The sequence below is a fragment of the Rhineura floridana genome, chromosome 15 (assembly GCF_030035675.1).
Source record: "Rhineura floridana isolate rRhiFlo1 chromosome 15, rRhiFlo1.hap2, whole genome shotgun sequence".
NCBI lineage: Eukaryota > Metazoa > Chordata > Lepidosauria > Squamata > Rhineuridae > Rhineura > Rhineura floridana.
The window spans coordinates 32,621,987-32,643,314 of NC_084494.1; the positions used below are offsets into that span (position 1 = coordinate 32,621,987).

General features: G+C 46.5%; 1 protein-coding gene across 2 annotated transcripts in view; it reads right to left on the reverse strand.

Moving 5' to 3' along the window:
- Positions 1-2,649: 2,649 nt before the first annotated feature.
- The window catches only part of PPP1R37 (protein phosphatase 1 regulatory subunit 37), a 51,887-nt gene continuing 33,208 nt past the window's right edge, over positions 2,650-21,328 (reverse strand). Inside the window, exons 6-13 of one of the 2 annotated variants that reach the window (XM_061596592.1) lie at positions 19,997-20,147; positions 17,366-17,521; positions 14,602-14,714; positions 12,601-12,742; positions 12,317-12,483; positions 9,520-10,477; positions 9,139-9,229; positions 2,650-5,990 (exon numbers count right to left, since the gene is read on the reverse strand). In XM_061596592.1, coding sequence (XP_061452576.1) covers positions 9,147-9,229; positions 9,520-10,477; positions 12,317-12,483; positions 12,601-12,742; positions 14,602-14,714; positions 17,366-17,521; positions 19,997-20,147 — 1,770 coding nt within the window. In that variant the 3' untranslated portion in view covers positions 2,650-5,990; positions 9,139-9,146. Of the gene's footprint in view, positions 8,225-9,138; positions 9,230-9,519; positions 10,478-12,316; positions 12,484-12,600; positions 12,743-14,601; positions 14,715-17,365; positions 17,522-19,996; positions 20,148-21,328 lie in introns of both variants that reach the window. The other variant, XM_061596591.1, reaches the window with a different exon arrangement.

A 21,328-nucleotide genomic window follows, 5' to 3' on the forward strand; every position in this document is an offset into this window, starting at 1 on the left:
AGCGCGGCTGTTTTTTCTAGCTCTGTTTCAAAACCTGATGTCTGCAGACACTCTGTGTCTGTACCTGGTTTTGCCACTCCTCCGCCCTCTTCAACTCCCATTGGTGGCGCTTTCATCCCCCCTACTCCACTCCTTGGAAATCACCTTCTTGTTGTCTGTTCTAGTGTTGGCACTTTAATAAAAGTGAGAGGAGGCAGATTCCCCCTTCATGTTTACAAAGACTGATGGGCAGAGATGAACATGGAGCTCTCCCCCCCCCCCGCCAACGCCTTTTGTTTTAAAATGAACAAGACTTTAAAACCTAACCAATTTACCAGCGAATAAGCCCCGCTGAATTCAACACCGGTTACTTCTGAGCCAACACGGGTAGGATTGCGGTGGGTGGGAAATGGGAAGCTCCTTTGAAATACATCCCCCCCACCGCCCACAAGTCAGCCATGCAGGACCACCTCTAAGAAATATTTCCACTGTATACATGTGGGTTTCGCCATTCAAAACAGTTTTAGTCACAGCAAAGCTGGTTTTGTTAATATCACTTCAAAATGCAGTACTTCAGAAGAAATCAGTGGATTGTGGGTAAATGTGGGTAGCTTTGTGTGTATGTGAATTCAAAGAACGGGTGCCTGCATTTTAAGCCAGGTATGTGTCCCTATTAGGGAAGGAAAAGGCCTTTCAGTTTTGGTTTCTCATTTTTCCAATCTGAAATTCAGTTCTCATTTCTACAGCAATTTGCAATTTTTTAAAAAAAGTCCTCATGAACTCTCCAGCATTTTAGTGAGAATTTCCCCTAAGAAACCTAAGAGTGTTCTTGCACTCGGGTCCTGCTTGCAGGCTTCCCCCAGGCACCTGGTTGGCCACTGTGAGAACAGGATGCTGGACTAGATGGGCCACTGGCCTGATCCAGCAGGCTCTTCTTATGTTCTTAAACCATTTTTGTAGGCTGTTTCAACTGTGACACATTTTGCAAGCCATTTCTCTTCATATAATGCATTTGACATGTTATTTTCACTCATATATGCATTTTTGTAAACAATGGTTGGTTGGCAAACTGCAGTGCAAAATTCAAATAAGCGTGAATTTCAAAGGATGGTTGTGTTGCGGTTGTGAAAGTGTGAATTCAATAGATTAGGCTTGAAATGCAAAATGGTGTGTTTTTGGCATATTGCAAGGTGCTCCAAGTCCAGAGGCATTTGAATTTTCCTAAATCATGTTACTTTGTGAGCTACAGATCTCAAACCCAGAAACCCTGCACTATAATGTAGCAAGTGGAGGGCTGAGCAACATGGTCAGTGGAATCTCACAGTGCAGTTCTTGCTGGACTGTACCACTTCAGATTGAAGTTGCATGGGGGTGACAGATGTTCCCCCCAGTTGTCTGCAAGGATTTTAAAACTGAGCAAGGAACTTTTAAGGAACTTCAGAAGTTGATTTTCCCCCTAGAGATTAAATTTTCATTTTCAATTCATGATGTTTTGAGGCATAAGAATGAGTTTGGGAAAGGACAATAGTTCAGCAGTAGAGCATCCCACATTCAGTTCCTGGCATCTCTAGGCCAGACTAGGAAAGACACTCTGCCTGGACCCCTGGAGAGCTGCTGCCAGTCAGTGCAGACATTTTACTGAACTAGGTAAGACCAGTGTCCTCTTGTTATGAAGCAGCTCCCTATGTAGGGTGCAGAGCAAGCCAAGCAGCGAAGTAACAGTGCGATCCTGTGCATATGTACTCAGCAGCCAGCACAGCTGCATGTCTTGTGTGCTTAGGATCACACCCTGACTTGTTCACAGTCTCAGCTTATCTGTGAAAGCTTCCCAAGTGGTCATTAGGCACACCCTCATTCTCTCACCCTCAGGTCTCCCACACCCCCAAATGGGCAATGTGGGAATTCTGGCCTACCCTACAGGGTTGTTGTAAGGTTGGCCTGAGTTGTCTTTAAAAGCACTTTGAAAACCCTAAATCACTATATAAACGATATATTGAGGATGCTGGTGTGGACTCCCTCTTCACTGCCAACGCTAGAGCAAGAAGTCCTTGATTTGGGTTCAAAATAATAATCTATGGTCAAATAGGCCCAAGATCCCCACTGAATAATCCCCAATTAAACTTGTCAATTCCACCACACCACGTTAGTCAAAGCAACAATAGGAGCAAGTCTGATGGGAGTTCAGACACTGCACCTAAATTCCTTTGGCTGGATTTTGCCTCTTGCCCAGAGTGCGTCTATGTACGTGCATGGATGTGCAGCACATTGACTTCTCCCCATTCAATTCTATGAGATAAAGCCACTGGCATTAATGATGTGTGGGAAGGAACCTGGAACTCTCCCTTTCAAATTTGACAGAACTTCAAGATGTTTATTTTTAAAAAATGGCTAGCAGAAAACTAATGCTAAAAGTTTCTGCAATATACATGTATGTACCTACTTCAAGATCCTAGTAACTGAAACTTGCTCCCAGACACACGTGGGAGCAGGAGAGTGTTTCTACGTCAGAGGGAGGGCTGCTGAAGTGTTAAAACTTAACCCTAATAATTAGTGTGGAAATGCAGAGGGAAGCACACAAGCCCAGCCTATTCAGAAGGGAAACTTTATTTCAACAAAACATGGCATAAATAAAGAGTAAATGCATGAACACAATTCCCAGGGATTAAAAAAAAAAAAAGTAACGCTACTTCAGGACCAAGTATGAGGTTTTCTAAAATCAACAGAAATAAATTATTCTCCTCCCACCCACCCCCAAAAGTGCTGGGACAAGTGTTTTGGTATATATGAAAAGAGAAAATTCACAGTTGCTCTGAGACAGTTTTATACCCACAAAACAATCCATCAATGGGAAGGTAACAGATCAACAAGAATCTAACCTTGTTTGATATCCCACCTTTCCACCATTTCGGAATTCAAGGCAGCTTGCAAATATGTTTGAACAATGGAGTCTCCACATGGAGAGTTCCTACCTCTGAAGAGATGCTCCTCCGCCCCATATCACCACCTGATGTCTGCTCAGGTTTTGGAGATAAGGAGCAAGCCCTCCCTATAACACCTACTGCCCCCTCTCCAGACCAAACCTGCAAACACGGGCCGGGAAACGAGGCCAAAGCTGCTGCTCCTGCCACACAGCTCTTCCCACAGGCAGCTTCAGCTTGCCTTCAAGGAGCATCTTCACTGACAGAGGAGGGACCGGAGTCTGTACACCCTGTCTTGCCTCATATTAGGCCAGGCCCAAGAGGGAAGGTGAAACAGAGTAGGAAGGCTGCATGAAAGTCAATGAGAAGGTAACCAGAGATTTCTTTTACAAAACTTATGAGCATCATAGTCAGAAGCTTGGTGAGTCTGTCCCTAACGAGTGGCTCCTTGAAACTTAATAGTGAGGAGGCAGCTCCAGCTGGCAAACAATTACTCCAGCAGGGCTTTAAGTATTGCCTTCAGTGTGGTAAAAGTCATGTGACTTTTGGGGAGGGGATGCACCTTAGTGTCAGTGTCTGCTTTGTGCGCAGACGGTTCCAAGTTCAATCCCTGCCGTCTCCAGCTTAAAGGGTCAGGCAGCAGGACACCAGTGCCCTCCAGATGTGTTTGACTACAACTCCTATTAGCCCCTAGCCCCAAGGCAGCATAGCCATGCTGACGGGAGTTTTAGTCCAACACATCGGGGGGAGGGCACCAGGTTGGGGAAGGCTGGATTAGATCCTCCTCTGACTTGGGCCAATGTTAATTAGTTGGGGAATCTAGGAACATTGTATGTATAGTAAACCCAGCTTTAAAAAAGAAAACTGCCCAAGTTATCCTCTAAGAGCTGATTTCTCCTTAAATTACGATAACCTGATTTAATCATCTGTGACATGGGAGCAGTATCCAAGCACAGATCACCAAAACACAAGCCCCAGAGAGGCTCAAAGGTTCCCATGCTCATCCAGATATAAAAATGAGAGACCCAAATGGAACCTCTGCAGTCATTACTTTTTTTTTTTACTCCTAAATACCAGATGTTGGGACTAAACGACGGGATTATTTTCGGGTTATTTTCCTGTTAACACTCCACCAATGAGCTCCTGGAGTATCTGCCTGGACATTGTTAGTCACAGAATTGCTGGACTAGATGAATCTTGTTAAATGATCCAACAAGGCAATTCCTGGAGTTGTCCAGCTGAAATTCAAGGCTTTATGTTGGTGTTTAGGTGCCGATCTTTGGGGGAGATATATTAGAAAAACCAGCTTTGCTCATTTAAGAATACCATCTTTAAAAGGTGCATAAAAATAAACACATAAACAGGATTTCATTTCTAGAGGCAGGAAGAAGATTCAGGGGTGTGTTTTTTAGTTTGCTTTTTTAAATTAAAAAACACCTTAAGCCTAGTATTCTACATCATCAGAAACCTCTGCCATCTTTTCCTTTGGCTTCCTGACAGTTCCACCTTTCTCACACTAGAGGGTGCTAGTTCAGTAGATTATTGCTTTTATTAGAAAGGTTACTATATTATAATAAAATTCCACATCTGTCCATCAGTCTCTTCCTCAAACTGTTTTCCTGATGTGTTATCAGACAAGAAGCGTTTGAAAAACAAGCTGTTAGGATAACTTTCCACCAAGGAGAGAGCACCTCCTCCAATGCCCTCTTCATTCCTTTGGAACTGCAGAGGTGCATAGGACTTCCCCCGCTTCAGAGACATAGATTCCTTTGCAACATTGGGAGCTGTAAGTCCAATCCCTACTGTCTTCTCAGAGCTATCTGCATATCAGGCAACCCCACACTAAGGAAAGAAGCAAAAACTGCAGTACTTGACAGACTTGGAAGCAAAGGTTCAAGGATGAATGTGCATGTGGATAGCGGTGGGGTGGGGAGGATAAACACAGGTGTGGTGTGGATGATGAATATGCATTTCCTAGGGAAGCACAGTGTCTCCAAGCTTGGGAAAAAATACAGAGAAAAAAGCCACTTCCTACCGAAGTTCATATGAACCTTCATAATCCTCATTCCAAACAAAAATAAAATCCCAGTATGTACCATTACCTCCTTCTTCTCCTTCTCCTCCCTTCACTCCCCCAAACTGAAAAGATTTACACTGGAAAATCTTTGGGGCACTGACCTTTTTTTGGGGGGGGGGGCTTAAGTCACTATATAAAGCACCTTGTCAGCCGATTACGCTATAGAAATATGAAGAATGTTGTGCAGAGACCCAGCGCAACCTTATCCTTAACCCCCCCCTTTCCATTCACAACCCCACCATGTGGCCACCATTTCACTTGTACAATGTAATTCCGGGGGGGGGGGGAGGATATTGGTTGAGCTTTCAGCTCCCTTCCTCCCAAATGAGACTGAGAGAAGCCACTTGATGAATGCAGCTTTTCATTTAATAGAAGAGTTTCAACAAAAATAAAATTCCACACACAAAAACCAGAAAAGAATGACAAACATTAGCTAAAAAGAACAAACCCCCCAAAAACAAAAAAAACAGGGGAGGGGAGAAAAAGGGACACAGAATCAAACTGACATCATCTTCTTTTCTGTAAATGTAGTGTTAATGCAGCAAAAATTCCTTGTGTATCTATCTGTGGGGTGGGTGGGTGAGAAAGAGAATCATGGTCAAGCAGATGACGGGCACACAAAGTTTTGCTGTCTCCTGCCTTTCCAGCCTGAATTTCCATGCAGCAAAAGTGCCCTCTCAAGCTCCCTGATAAGATTTTATTGCACTTAAGAAAAAAATAAAATTAAAAAGTTAAAAGCATAAAAGTTCTACATCTACTCAACAGCCACACCTCCTTTTTGGGGAGTGAGGGTGGAGAACAGTTCCTCTGTTAAGTCTATACAAAAAGAGGGACTCCTTTTCATTTCTGCTGAAGTTACAGGATTTAGTACCATAAACCTCTTGCGGAAAGTTCATAACAGGAGTGAAGTAGTCCAGCGCATCCTGGGGAGCTGCGGCAGGGGGAAGGCGTTACCTGCTCCTTCTTCCTTTCTTGCTAACAGTTTTAGTTACAGTTCAGCAGTCACAGTGGGATTTCTTGAGAAAAGAGAGAAAGGGATTTCAGGACCCAAAGAGAGTGCCTAGTCTTCCCAACACCAAGGCTTAAAACCAAAAAGGCGGTCCCCTTGGTGGTGGTTGTTTTTATCCCCCTGACCTGTTTTCCTGCAAGGCAGATTTTGCCATGCCAGAATGATGGTTGCCCAGCCTCTCATGTTGACCGGAGAAGCCTTTGCAGAAGAGAATCCTTGTTTTCTGCCCCGGTGGGCAAGCGTCTCTTCTCCTTTTGGAGGAAGACCTCACTTTTGGGGGGTCCCCATGAGGCCACTTGCACCTAGTCTTCTCAGCTTTTTATTCATAACCTTGGGGATCTCTTTCACTGGACTCCACCAGGGGTGGAAGGAGGAGAGACAGACTATACAGGTTAGTTCCACTGGCTTTCCTCACAATCCCTCGTATGTTTGGCTGTTGGGGGCAAAAGCACTACACCCTGGGGGATGCTGCAAAAAGTCCTTCCCTGAGAAATAAAACAATCAACCCCACCCTCAGCTGCACACACTTCCTGCAGCAATCTGCCTCCCCCACTTTGGTGTTGAAGAGGCTTCCCAGCCTGAAGACCCCACAAGCCTGGAGGGTTTCCTCTGGGGAGCAAAACCTGGAGAACGGTTCAAGTTCCAACTGGTGGCCCAATTCTCCCCCTCCATAAGGAAAGCGAGCTTTGGGGTGGTGAAGGAGTCAATCTTTGTTCTAGAAAAGTAGTGATTTTGGACTCTGAAGGGCCCTGGTGATAGACCAGCTAACAATCTATCACTCCAGCTATGTTCTTATCTTCAGCTAATGTATCTACAGGAACTGTGTGTGTGTGTGTGTGGGGGGGGAACCTGCAACACGAAGAGAGGTGGCAAGTTTTTTTTAAAAAAAGATTAAACTGCTCACAAATCAGCAGCATTCTAGGAAGTTTCTCACATCAGCTTTATAGCATGGGGTGAACAAAAAGAACCCCTGACTTCTCCCACTGTACGTGTGCCGTTTACCAAGTTTTATAGTCAAAGGTATTTGCTGCTACAACAGTCAAGCCACAAGCAGTTCCTCCGTAGTGTCCAAAAAAGTTCAGCATGGTATGGCTTGAAAAACAATTCTTCCCAGGAGATGCAACAAATTTGTCTTCCCCCCCCCCCCACCAAATATGAAGAGAACGGGATCAGATGAAGCCATGGCAGTCCTCTAATGGGTGAGAAATGGGCTAAAAAAGTCACCTATAATGCACAAAAAGGCATCGCCCCCCCACCTCCTCTCTCTTAGCTTACTACAAATCACTTCAGCAGGGAAGAGCAGCTGGCTATCACTCAGAAAATCACTCCCACCGCTGATTCTTTTGGTGAGCAAAAGGTGGCTTTCCTCAACAGGTAGGCTCTGCAAACCAGGAGGAAGCAGAGACAGCGACTTCTTTTTTTTAAAATGGGTTGCAGGTTAAAAGAAAAGCTGTTCCCATTCCATTAAACAGACACCAAAGAAAAGACAGACAAGAAGAGACACAACTAACGGGGGCGGGATTTAAAAATAAAAATAAATAGCAGTCTGTGCTGTGGATTAAACAGCCTCAATAGTCTTGCTTGGCTGAGAGAAGTTTCTAAACAGGAGGCCACAACGTGACGATGCTCTCAGCCATCAGGACCCGGGAAAGCCCCGCTTCTCTCCTTGTATTCTTGAAAAACTGGGTCTGCTGGCACCAGCAGCACTTGCAATGCACAGAAACCAAACACGCAGGGCACGGCTCATTCTCTACTGTTTAGTGGTGGGTTGTAAGTTTCGCAGTTAGACTGGAGAGCGGAGATTCCTGTCCGGTGTCCAATGGTCCAAGTCCGTAAGTTAGCCTCCTTGCAAATAACTTTGTAAGGGGCATTCTCTTACAAAAGGGGGGGGGGACAATGCAAGTGCCCCTGGCTAGAGTTTCAGGGAGACGCACCAAAGATGTCAAGAGTTTACCCTGAACTCAAAGAAGGAAGCTCTTCTCCTGGTCAAGGTCTCAGTTCTTCCCTCTGCTGGATCAGCTATAGAACATATTTTCTCAGAGGGAAGACTTCCAAGAGTGTGAAAAGGGGAGAAGTGGCTGCAATTGGAAATGACGCTGTTGGGGGTGGGGGGAGGTTGTCACGTTGCCTCTGTATTGCAGAATCAAGGTGTTGTTTTTAGAATCACATGGTGCAGGGAGGAAGTAAAGCTAGACAGGTGCTTCCCAAAGAGAACCCATTTGATGCGGAATGGCCCAGAAACTGAAAGAGAGAACAAGGGAGGGGGAGAGAGAAAAGCAAAGAAGTTCAGAGGACCAGAGTAGAAAAGAGGTACAGGTAGAGATACATCTGCTTTTTACAAATTAATTGATTGTAACTTAAATCTGCATAGCACCAATGTAGCTGCCTTTCAAAAAACAAACACAAAAACTCAAGTACAACTTTTATAATGCTCCACTGAAGTCTTTCATTACAATTATTTTTAGCCTCCTGCCATATAGTATTTCCAAGTAATGGCCGGCAGAGAGCCTCCCTTCCCCCAACACTGGCATCGCTGCTGCTTGTCTGGACCCGGGGGGGGGGCTGTGGGACATGCCTCCCCCCTGCCATTCCAGGTAAGTGGCAGTTCCGCTTACGTCAAGAAGGCAGCTCTGCAGTCCCACCCCACCTGCATCTGGCTTCCCCCCTTTCAATAACATCTCACATATACATGGTTATCTCCATTTAGAGATATCGCCACTCTAAAAATATCTCATGAACTCCTCAAATATTCAGCCCCAATTCTCACACAATCCAAAACGATCATTTCCCTCCTGTTGCGCACACACACGCTTTTTATTTGAACCCCATCCAAATTTCTAAAATGATGTAAGTGAGCAACTTGACTTTAGATATGTACAGCAAGCTTGAATTCCCAAAAAGCTTACACTAGCCACCAAATTCTCCTAAAGGGTATTTATCAGGAAGTGAAATCTCACTGAACCCAGTGGGGGACTTGATTCCTGCAGAAGTGTGTTTAGGGTTAGGGCTTTCTGAGTGGCGTTCTGCTGGTGCAGCCACGCAAGGGAAGAACAGCTCCTGCAGACGACCTTACCCTTTCTGGGGGTCCCGTTTGAGCTGGCATGGTCCCCCCCCCGCCCCCACCTGCCATCCACCTTGAAAAACAGCTCCCTTACCTAAAGTGTCACATTGGTTCCTGCCCCATCTCTAGGCTGGCTTCCAAAAGCAATTCCTCCAGCTCCTTCTCGTTCTTGGAACAGTTTAGCTCTGAAAAGCAGAGTGGAGAGTCCGAGAGTCAGCCGGGCACTGCACCCCCCCCTCGCTCCTCACCCCTAAAGAGCATTATGCTGCCCTTTGCTTCTGTGTTCAAATTCCTGTGACATGCATATTCATCTATATTTTAGGAGCCAAGTCCACTCATGGCTGAGCCCACCCCATCTGCATAGCCTCACCCCAGGATTCATTCCTCGACCACATTAACAGTGGGATGGAATTTTTTATGTGTATATTATAATTTCCTCTCCTGTAATGCAAAGCTCTCTCTCTCTCTCTCTTACCATGCTCTACAGTGCAACTGGCCATTTTCCCATCACGCCCTAAGGATGCATCTGGTAGTGCATGAACGAACTCCATCTTTAGTCCGTTAGGCAGCAGAGTGTTGCAAACAGTGCTCTCACACAGCCCAGAGTTTATCTTTTCCACTTCCAAAATGGAGCTCTGCGTGGAGGGAGTTTCTGAGCTGGCCACCAACTTGGAAACAGTCTCATTCACTTGTCCATCTGAGCATTCAGTCTTTGCTGGATGAGTCTGGGCTGATGGGGGGTTACTCTGCTTTGGTGGAGCTGCCCGTAGAGCAAGAGAGCTCTCCTCCTCCCCCCGCCGTGTGTCGCTCCCTTCCTCCTCCTCCGGCAGGCTCTCCACCCGCGTCACTACAAAGATTTTATGGCCTCGCCCGGGACTGGAGACCGCAATCCGCCTCTCATTTCCAGGAGAACTGGCTTGTGCCAGAGGTCCGCTTGAAACCCCCCCTCTAGATTCACATTTTATTTCTTCCGTAGTGTTCAAAGGGGGGATCCTGCTTTCTGCGCTAAGGGCATCACTGGTCTTTTGGGGGGAACACGGCTTTGGCGTAGCATCAACGGGGTTGCTGTGTTTCTGCACTGGTGAGAGACCCTTCATCTCCAGTTTCTCGTCCTCCTCTTCCTCTGTGTCCGAATCAGATGACTCGTTGTTGCCACCACCGACTCTCGTATCCGTTGGCCCGTTCTCTTGGGAGGGCAATGCCTCCCCAACTTCCTCCCCCTCTTCCGTCGTAGATGCTGTGTCGCCATTCTGCACCTCGTCCTCCACTGGCCCCTCTTCAAGGGGCTCGGTGATGGTGATTTCGGGCATGGAGGCAGACTGCTGGACCTTCTGCTCCTTCTCTTCCTGCTCTTTGGCGAGAACAAAGTTCCGCTTGCAGCCGTTCTGGATTTCTGTCAGGAGGGCCTTCTGCGTCTCAATAAAGCTCTTCACCTGCAAAAGGTAGCACGGCCGACAGCTGAATTGCACCACACAATTACAAATGCAAGCTCAATTGAAAGACACCGAGAGGCCCAATTTATGCTAAAGCAGGGGTGAGGCGCCTTTTTCAGTCCGAGGGCCACATTCTGGGGTCCATATGCCAGTGGATCTTGCTTGGTTTTAACAATGAGTACAGAATGATGCGCCCTTCGGCCAGGTGGCACAGGGCCACGCTGGGGCACACAAGGCAAACTGGCAGTCAGGCATCGACAAGTTTTGCCAAAGGAGACTAAAAAGAAGCTGGTAAGGACACCTGCCAATCCAAGACACCTGGGCATGTGTATGTACATCAGCCTATTCCAAATGTCACTGGAAGAGAGCTGGGCCTTGGGCTTTTTTTCCCCTGACAGAGAGCTTAATTGCCTAGAGAGGTAGGAACAGAGGAAGCTGCCTTAAACTGAGTCAGACCATTGGTCCATCTAGCTCAGTATTGTCTACACTGACTGGCAGCAGCCCTTCAGAGTTTCAGGCAGAGGACGCTCCCAACTCTACCTGGAGATGCGGGGGATTGAACCTGGAACCTTCTGCATGCAAAGCACAGATGTGAAGGGGCATGGAAAAGCCGCCTCCCTGACACAGCCAAAGTTCTGCCACCGTTCTACAGCACACTTTGATCATGTCAGACATCATGACTCAGTTTTTCTGGAAAGTCTGCTCAGAAGAGGAAGCAAGATTCCTGAGTCAGCTGCGATGCGTGCGGAGCCAAAGCTATCCCAGGAGAACTAACCTTTTGTGAAGGAAACTTGAGATGGCAGGTATTGAGTGGCTCCGACGGAGCCTCCTGCACCTCTGCTGGAATCGTGTTACTGCCTCGCAGCACAGGACGCTTTTAAAATGTGGCGTTTCAGATGAACACAGCCCAAGAACAACACAGTGCTGTTGCTGGGGTATGGGGGGGGGCTCTGGAAATCTACGTGGCTGCCGCTGAGCTGCGGAGACGGCTGCCCAGCGAGGCCAACGCCAGCTCCTCAGCTACCATCTAAGGACACTTTGCAAACACCATGGTGAGGGATCACACAAACCTGAGAACACGTGTGAACCCTTCTGTGTGCTTCAGCAGAGAGTAGGTGGGATAAACATGAAGGGTGTGATTTCTGCCATTTATAAAAGACCCTAATCCATCTTCGTACCCTCCCCCGCCCTCAGCAATCTGCAAAGACCCTCTTTGCTTTTGTCCTGGCTTTTCTACCCCACCCGTCTTCCGCTGGGCTCACGGCAGGGTACCCAAGTTCGCCCCATTTTGTGCAAGGCTGAGATCAGCCACATACAGCAGCCTCAAAGTGAGCTTCACAGCTGAGAAGGGCCTGGAGGCTCCAGTCACCCCAGCGGTTCAAGTACAGCAGGCTACCCTCTGTGAGCGGGACTGAGATGAGGGGATGCAGTGACAGAACCCAATAAACCTCCTGCCGTAGCCCACTACAGCCATTTGGGCATTTAAGAGTATTGCTCGCAGATTAGAGAGAGGACCACTCTCCCCTCTATGCCAAGCAGGCAGAAAGAGGGATGCTTATCACTAGGTTTCGACATCTAACCTGCTCAGGACGATCCTCCCCCTCCATGCATGGTGCTTTTAGCTAAACTGTGTGGGAGTCCACCCTAAGTGAAGCCCCAGTGGCTTTGGGCCAGTTAATTCTGCCCCTGTTCCTTGATGAGGCGACGGGCCCTTGCCATTGCCCATGCGCTTCTGAGGGCAAATTCAACCAGGCCATTTTGTGATCAGCGTTTTGACTTCCCCAACCACTTCCTTCGGTGTGCAATAAAACACATAGGACAGAAAAGTCACGGACTTACCGATTCCTTTTTGGGCTCTCTGTCGAGGTCCAGCCGGAGCAACGAGTGGTTGACCTTCAGGGCCAAAGACAAGGCCATCAGCCCTCCTGTCTTGATTTCATTCTCCCGCAAGTCTAATCGAAGCAGACGGGGACTCTCCGCAATGAATTCTGCCACTGCTACAGCACCTGGACACCAAGAGAGACTTGATGAGTCCAAGTGGCCAAACCTGTGATGGCGACTCTGCTGTCGGAGGAGACAGAAAGCTGTTTGACAACCTGGTATGGCAACAAGACCAGGCTTACCTTCACATGTCAGCTTGGTTGATGCCAAGCCCAGCCTCAGTACCGAGCGGTTGCTGATGAGCCCGTTCTTCAGGTTGCGGACACCTTCGTTGCCAATGGGGTTGTGCCCTAGATTCAGGGTCTCCAGACTCTGTGTGTGAGGCTGAAGATGCAAAAACGAAATATTTACTTATTGTCTGTCTGCCTGCCTGCCTTTGGAGGCATGGCCCACACAAGGCAGCTCCCAATGGCTCAGTTCACACATGATGTTAAGCCAAACCATGGTTTAGCACAAACACATGAGCATGCGGGCTCCCAGAGAGGAGACTGCAGCCACTTTGCTCTTTCTCTGTCCCTGCTGCTACTGTGACATGGTTGACTTAGCATGTTATCTGATCCTGGGCTCGTGGATTGTCTCCTCCAGACAAACTGTGAACTGCAAACCAAGAACACACCTTGGTAACAAGCTCACGGTTTGTCTGGAGAGAGACAAACCATGAGCCTGGATGTGAATGATACACTAAACCAAAACACAGCTTAGCTCCCAGCAGCACCTGCAGGAAGAAGAGCAAAGAGGCGACAATCTCTCCAGGAACCTGCAAGCTCACATGTTCACGGTAAGCCATGGTTTGGTTTAGTGTTACATGTGAACTGGGTCTATGTTACACAACACAACAATTTTTTACACTGATAATGGTGGCAGCATTAATAACTATTTAAAGACAAATAAAAACAATATAAAATTCCTGCAGACATAAAAGGCTATTTTAAGACGAATAGCTTTTCTAAAGTTTTTCTCCTATTTACCGGAGGGTTTTAAAATTCACATAAAAGTTTGCATTGTTGGGGTAGAACATGCATCTGTGGGGAGGGAGTTTCAGAAAGTGGGTTGAGGGTCACAAGACCCTCTGTTCTGCTGGAACTCAAATGGCCCAATATCGCCCAAGGATCCGGAGCTGCTCAACTGCATGTCTCTGACCACCAAGGGAGAAACAAGCTCATTGCTTCATAAAAGAACTGGCCATAGGCTGAAGTGGCACCCCATCAGTCCACCCTCCTCCCAAATCCACAGCTGGGGGGGGGAGGAGAAGGCAGGGCAATTTCAGGCCACAAGCAGGGCAAACACAGCAGAGTTGTGAGGCACCTTAAAGCAGAGCAAATGCCTGTCACGACCAACAGCTATTGACAGGCATGAACATCCAACCTTTTTGTTTGTTTCTCCATCACCACACCTTGTGGCAGTGAAGCCAGTACGTTAATTTTGTTGTGCAAAGAAATATTTTCTGTCCCGAAAACAACAACTAATGAGTTTCACCAGGGGATGAGAAAGGCACGAAAGTTTCTCTTCACACAATATTTACTACTATAAACACACGCTCACGCAGATTGGCCCTTCCTTGGAGAAAAACCCTCCAGCCTCCCAAATCATTTTAGCTGTTCCTTTCCTGTACCTCCCCCAACTCATTATCTTTTTTTCTGTTTTGAGATGGGACAGCTGAACACAGCGTTCCACACATGGCAGCAAGAGAACTTTAGGGTGGCTTGTAGTAACAGTATATTATTTTCAATAGAGGAAAGGCGATAGCAAGGAGTTTTCTTTTTCAAGTGTGTCTGGAAGAGAGAGAGAAGCAGCAACTGCTCCAGCCTGGGCTTTCTAATGATGTGTGCTTTGAAGACTCCCATCTGGGCTGCCCCTGGCCAGAGACTCTCCCCCCCCTCCATCCTATACAGAAAGGGGCTACAGCTCAGCGGCAGAGCTCATGCGATGCATGCAGAAGGTCCCCAGGTGCAATTCCCAGCATCTCCAGTTCACAGATCTCAGGCGGCAGAACCTGGGAAAGATTGCTTGAAGCCCTTGGGAGCTGCTGCCAGTCAAGGGTGACAAAGCTGGGCTAGACAGACTGATGACATGACTCAGGACAAGGCAGCTTCCCCAAAGGGGCAAGCTGGCGCTCCAGGCGGGTGACCTCTGGTTCCCAAGTAAGAGAAGGAGGCTCATTACAGCAAGAGGTTTTGACTCACCAGTGTGATCCCCATGTAGGCCATGCCGGTGTGAGTCAGCTGGTTGTTCCACAGCACCAATGTGACAAGGCCTTTCCGCTGTTCCTTCAGCCCCTCACAGATGTATGCCAAGCCTGTGAACCAAATGATGAGCAGTTGAGGGAGGGAGGAACGGGGGATGAGTGCTGGGAAGCTGTTCAGCCAGCCGCTTTCAGCCCTTTCCACAGTCCAGTGCCTCATTAGCCGTGACACCAGCGCAGTCTGAGACGAACACTCAGGCAGCACCGGCTTTGAAAAACAGTGCTTTGTCTTGTCTCATCTAATCCTCTCACCCAGCACACACACACACACCCCGGCTGTCACAGTGGCAGCCAGGAAATTTCACACGCTTGTTGGATTTGTATTTAAAAGGACAGAAAAGAATATCACAAGGCAAAAGAGCACAATTGCATTTTCTCTGTATGTTAGTTTCACGGAACAGTAACATCGCTTTGTACATTGGATTTATATCCTCTAATGATCACAGCTGTGCGAATTCCACATGTTAAATTTAATGGGGTTTTGTTTCTAATTAGGGATTTTTTCAAAGACAGGAAAAAATGAAGATAGCAACTTTTTATTTGGTTGTAAGTATCTAATGCTTCCTTCAGTTACCTTGAAAAGGCACTCATGTTGAGGTTCTGGTAAATGCACTGCATTTTATTTAAAATTAAATGCATTCATGGATTAACCAGTTCAAAGTCAGATTATCAAAGTCAACTATACTACTTTCAGTAGCCGACAGCTCTGTTCTTCCACATTACAAGAACGTCTTGCTCCCAAGTATTTTTTATGTGCCTTCAAGTCAATTTTGACTTATGGCGACCATATAAATCGGCAATCTCCAATAGCATCTGTTATAAACCACCCTGTTCAGATCTTGTAAGTTCAGGTCTGCGGTTTCCTTTATGGAATCAATCCATCTCTTGTTTGGCCTTCCTCTTTTTCTACTCCCTTCTGTTTTTCCCAGCATTATGGTCTTTTCTAGTGAATCAGGTCTTCTCATGATGTGTCCAAAATATGATAACCTCAGTTTCATCATATTAGCTACTAATGATAGTTCTGGTTTAATTTGTTCTAACACCCAAGTATTTGTCTTTTTTGCGGTCCATGGTATGCGCAAAGCTCTCCTCCAACACCACATTTCAAATGAGTGGATTTTTCTCTTACCCACTTTTTTCACTGTCCAACTTTCACATCCATACACAGAGATTGGGAATACCATGGTCTGAATGATTCTGACTTTAGTGTTCAGTCATCTTTGCATTTGAGGACCTTTTCTAGTTCTCTCATAGCTGCCCTCCCCAGTCCTAGCCTCCTTCTGATTTCTTGACTGTTGTTTCCATTTTGGTTAATGACTGTGCCGAGATATTGATAATCCTTGACAAGTTCAATGCCCTCATTGTCAACTTTAAAGTTATGTAAATCCTCTGTTGTCATTAGTCTTCTTGACATTCAACTGTAGTCCTGCTTTTGTGCTTTCCTCTTTAACTTTCAACCACATTTGTTTCAAATCATTACTGGTTTCTGTTAGTAGTATAGTATCGTCTGCGTATCTTAAATTATTGATATTTCTCCTTCCAATTTTCACACCTCCTTCATCTTGGTCCAATCCCACTTTCTGTATATGTTCTGCATATAGATTAAACAAATAGGGTGATAAAATACAACCCTGTCTCACACCCTTTCCAATGGGGAACCAAACGGTTTCTCCATATTCTGTCCTTACAGTAGCCTCTTGTCCAGAGTATAGGTTGCGCATCAGGACAATGAGATGCTGTGGCATCCACATTTCTAATGCATTCCATAGTTTTTCATGATCTACACAATCAAAGGCTTTGCTGTATTCTGTAAAACATAGGGTGATTTTCTTCTGAAATTCCTTGGTCTGTTCCATTATCCAATGTATGTCTGCGATATGATCTCTGGTACCTCTTCCCTTTCTAAATCTAGCTTGGACATCTGGCATTTCTCGCTCCATACATGGTAAGAGCCTTTGTTGTAGAATCTTGAGCATTACTTTACTTGCATGGGATATTAAGGCAATAGTTTAATAATTACTGCATTTCCTGGGATCCTCTTTCTTTGGAATTGGGAAGTATATTGAACACTTCCAGTCTGTGGGCCATTGTTTAGTTTTTGATATTTGTTGACAATTTTTTGTCAAAATTTGGACAGATTCAGTATCAGTAACTCGTAGCAACTCTGTTGGTATGCCATCTGTTCCTGGTGATTTGTTTCTTCCAAGTATTTTAAGAGCAGCAAGTAATTAGTATTTAAGAGCAAGTATTTGGCACAACTAAAATAAAGAACTACTAATAGCTGCAATCAGCCATATGAAAGTAAGTACAGCTGCCAGTTATCAGGTCTATAGGTTGAATCCAAACTTAAGTCTTGCTTACAGTAGATCCACTGAAATCAATGGGACTTAAGTTAGTCATGACTGGCGTCCTATTGGTTTCAGTGGGTCTACTAATAAGCATGACTTGGATCCAAACCCAATGTGATTTATTTACATTTCTCAAACACACCAGTTGGCTGGTAAAATCAGAATGAATTATGCAAAAACAAGCAAATACATGTAAGCCTAAAGCGTGTACGCATGTGTTCAAGTAACAGAAGCTCACCATTTCCTGATACAGAATTTGGGCAGTCCTAGTATAGACTGTGACGGTTACGTTGCTATTTTTAAGCGCATGCCTCTCAGTTTCTCACAAAAATGGGGAAGGCTGAAGGAGTCCCTCACCTGAGTCCAGAATGTGGTTGTTCCTCAGGTCCAGGATCTGTATGAAACAGTTGAATTTCAAGAGGTTGCCAAGCTGAGCAGAGTCCTGGAGACTGTTCAGCTTATTATCGGCCAAGTAAAGCTCCCGCAAATTCATGTTCATTTTCAGAGCCGTTGCTAAAAAAAACAGGCAAAAGGGGAAATAATGAGAAGAGGCTGCCTTGTTTTGCCTCCCTGGTGACAACAAGCCCCCTGCCTGCCCCATTTGGCTGTGGCTGTGCATCCGGACCATGAGCCACTGATCCGACCTCTTCACAGGAGAAGCAATGGGATTCTGGGGCCTCAGCCTGTTATGAGGATGCCAATGGGGGCAAGGGAGGAAGGGGGAGAGATGGACGCTGCTCCATAGCATGGCCTCGGCCTACAATCAGCCCACCAGCCAACTGGCCCTGTATTTTGCAGCTAACAAGTTAAATGCTGAGGTCTGCCATCTTCTCCAGTTCTCCCTAGTGAGCATGGTACAATCTCCTGCCCACAGGGTGAGGCACACAAGTGCAGCTGAACGCCATGGGCATCAAGAAGGGACAGGCGCAATCCCTCAAAAGCTCTCCAACTTATTTATCTGCCTCAGACGTAATAAGTGAGCAGTGATGAGACAGGCTGGGATTGCTTGCAGAGCTGCTGACGTGTGGCAAAACGGCAGCTGTGTCTTGAAGCACTAAAAAGTGTGTGCGGAGGGAATACTGCCTGTCCTACCCAAGACAGATACACTGACGAACACCCCTCTGAAAGCCAAGCGCTCTTCCTTGACTCACCCGCCTTTTGCTCTGGCTTGGGAGAGCCGCCAACTTGCTCACAAAGACTGTCCGCAAGCAGGAAGGGGAGAACGAATATGCCAGTTAAGCACCAAGCCCTCCCTGCTCTTCATTGATAGGCGCTTGGAATTAAAAGACACAAGGTCAAATGGAGCCAGGTGTTTGTCATGGGGCAGCATGTAACTGAAGGAGACTCTCTTTCAAACTTCATTCATTATTGCTACAGTTCTGTAGGCTGGTTCGAATTCATTATTCAGCAAGATGTAAACACCAGGTGTTGGTGTTGCATTTTCTACTCTCATCTAGACCAAAGGACTCCTCAGGGTGCCAGATACCAAGGCTGATGGTAAACTCTGGATTTCATATTTGGAGGAGCTAGAATTAACAAAAACCAGAGCACACACAGCGAGGGCTCTTGGCTAAGTAGAAGCCCCATCTAGCTGGTCACTCTTGTTGCTAATAAAATAACAAGGTGTCCCAATGTTAAGAAAAAAGACCCAAGGAGCCCCATCGCACCTTAAAGACAGATTTAGGGTTCAGCCAATAACCAGCTATGAACCTGATTCAGTCCCTCGGATGGGAGATCACATAAGAGTAGGATGTCAATATAATAATAAATATCAGAGCGTGGGAGAGAATGACTAACAGATGCTCAGTGGTAGGGCACATTTTGCATGCAAAAGGTCCCAGGGGCAATCCCCAACATCTCCAGGTAAGGCTAGAAAAAGACACCTGTATGAAATGCAAGAGAACCGCTGCCAGTCAGCATGAATAACACTGAACTAGATGGACCAACTGTCTGACTTGGCATAAGGCTTATGCTCCTATTATGTTATGGTCCAAGTCTTTCACAGGCACGCAGCCATTCATCTAGCTCTTCCACAAGGCATCTGGCTTCACCAAACGGCTTCAAGAGGCTGCACGGTGGCTCACACAAAAGCAGGCTTTGCCAAGGAAAACGGGGCTTCAGTGCTTTACTAGGCCAGGACTAGGCCATACGTGCGCACATAAACACAAGAGGCAAACCACAGCGGATGACAGAGAGAGGGAAGAGACACAGTCAAGTTGGGGCTCTAGAATTCCCAAGGCCAGGAGAGACAACAATGCTTAATTTGCTCCCACGATGGGACTTCACCTCCCACTGGATCAGCTTACATGACTTTCTCTCAAGTTTGCTCTAATAACCTGTGTTGTTTGTTCTGCCTGTGCAAGTCCTTTCTGGCTGTGAGGAAGTGTGGTGGGGCAAGCCCTGGCCCTTCGACAAAGGGAAGGGGAAAGTACTCCCTTGCCCGTTCAGCTGATAGTCCTCTCCCTGTTTAGAGAGAGCCACAGAACAAATATGGCCTCCTCCTTCCTCCACAGCTGGGCAGGGCAAGGGTGCCCTCTGAACCTCTACACTGGCCTTTCCCAACCAGTGTGCCTCCAGATGTTGTTGGACCACAACTCCCATCAGCCTCAGCTAGCATTGCCCATGGTCAGGAAAGATGGGAATTGTGGTCCAACAACATCTGGAGGCACACCGGTTGGGAAAGGCTGCTCTACACTATGGCTTCAAGAATCCAGGCAGGCTGCAGAGCCCAATGATGGGGGAAGGCAACAAGGGAGCTGGGGGGGGCATCTACCTGCATCAAAGGATTGGAGATGGGAAGGGGGCAGCCCTGCTAGTGATCATGAATATCGACACCAGCACATTTGCAGCGCTCCAGAGGGCTGTGTTTGGCAAGCAAGAAGCCCTCGCAGAAACATGTAAGCGAGAATTAGGAACAGCTATAATGGATGGTGAGGGGCGGGGAAGGAGAAGACCTGGCACAAAAAGGGCAACTCAAAAGCTATACACCTAGCAACATAAGAGGCCGTCCGGACAGGCTTGCATTCTCCAGGTGCAGTACGGCTAGGCTGTTGCTGATGCGCAAGGCGCGTGCCACGAATGGTGCCGAATGGTCCAGCAAGGGCGTGTTACGGGCATCCAAGTACTGGAGACAGTTTGTCTGCGAGAGGAAATGTCGAGAGTCAGGAAGGTACATGTACGATAGTTACTTCTTTTTTTTAAAAAAAAGTATGAAGATGTGTAAGTGTTGTACCTTGGTATCAACAACCATTTCAACTCAGGACACCTGTGGGCCAGTGTGCTCTTAGCCAGCACTTCTCAGCATATTGTCATGCAACTGAATTGAAGGGCTGGAAGCAGTCAGAAGAGTTTGCAGTGGATCCACACCGCACAATTCTGCTACACGTTAACTTCCTCTGTCCAGATTACAGCACATCAAAAGCAGGAGAGAACAAGCAGGAACTCATGCAGCTATGTAGACAGAGCAGGGGATCAATAACTGGATGCCCCCAATCCAGCTCAGTGGTTGACCCAGAGACAAAAACTGGGGTGTGGAAGAATTGGAAACTGCAGCATGACAACTTGTTGATTAGTGGCCCCACATCTTTGAAATCCCCTTCGCTGGGATGTATGTGTGCCCCCTCTTTATTGGCCTATAGGAGGATCTTAATTACTTATTCATTCCAGTCTGCACTTCATTAATTTTGGCATACTGGGCTTTTAACTGAGGTTTTATCTGCTCCCACCTTATTTGTTGCTTTAATTATTTATAAACTGAATGTTGTTTACAGTTTTGATGGTTTGTATTTTAAATTACACTGTAATCCACTTTGAGAGGGTTTTTATCCTGGGAGAAAGGGTGACCCACCAACCTCCAGATGCTCCTCAAAGCCTGTAAAGGTCTCCTGTAAAACAAGCTATGGACCAATGTTGGCTTGAACCAAGGAGACCTGGGTCCAAATTATTATTATTATTATTAGTTATTACATTTGTTATGCACTTTATATAGAAAAGTCTCAAAGCGACTTAACAGGATAAAATACAAACAGATAAAATCAATTAAAAGCCAGAACATTAAAGAACAATGTACAGCAGAAAACTGCTAAAATACTTATCCAATAACACAATCAAGGAGGACAAGTTCTACCCCAGTAAAAGATGAGCACCACAATAGAGGCTAATTTAACTACCAAAGACCTGGGTAAATATAAATGTCTTCGCCTGGAGTCTAAAAAAAAAAAAACAATGATGGTGCCCAGTGCGTTTCCTTGGGGAGAGCATTGCACCAAACAGTCAGCCACCACTGAAAACGCCTGTTCTCATGTGGCCAAATCCCTGCTC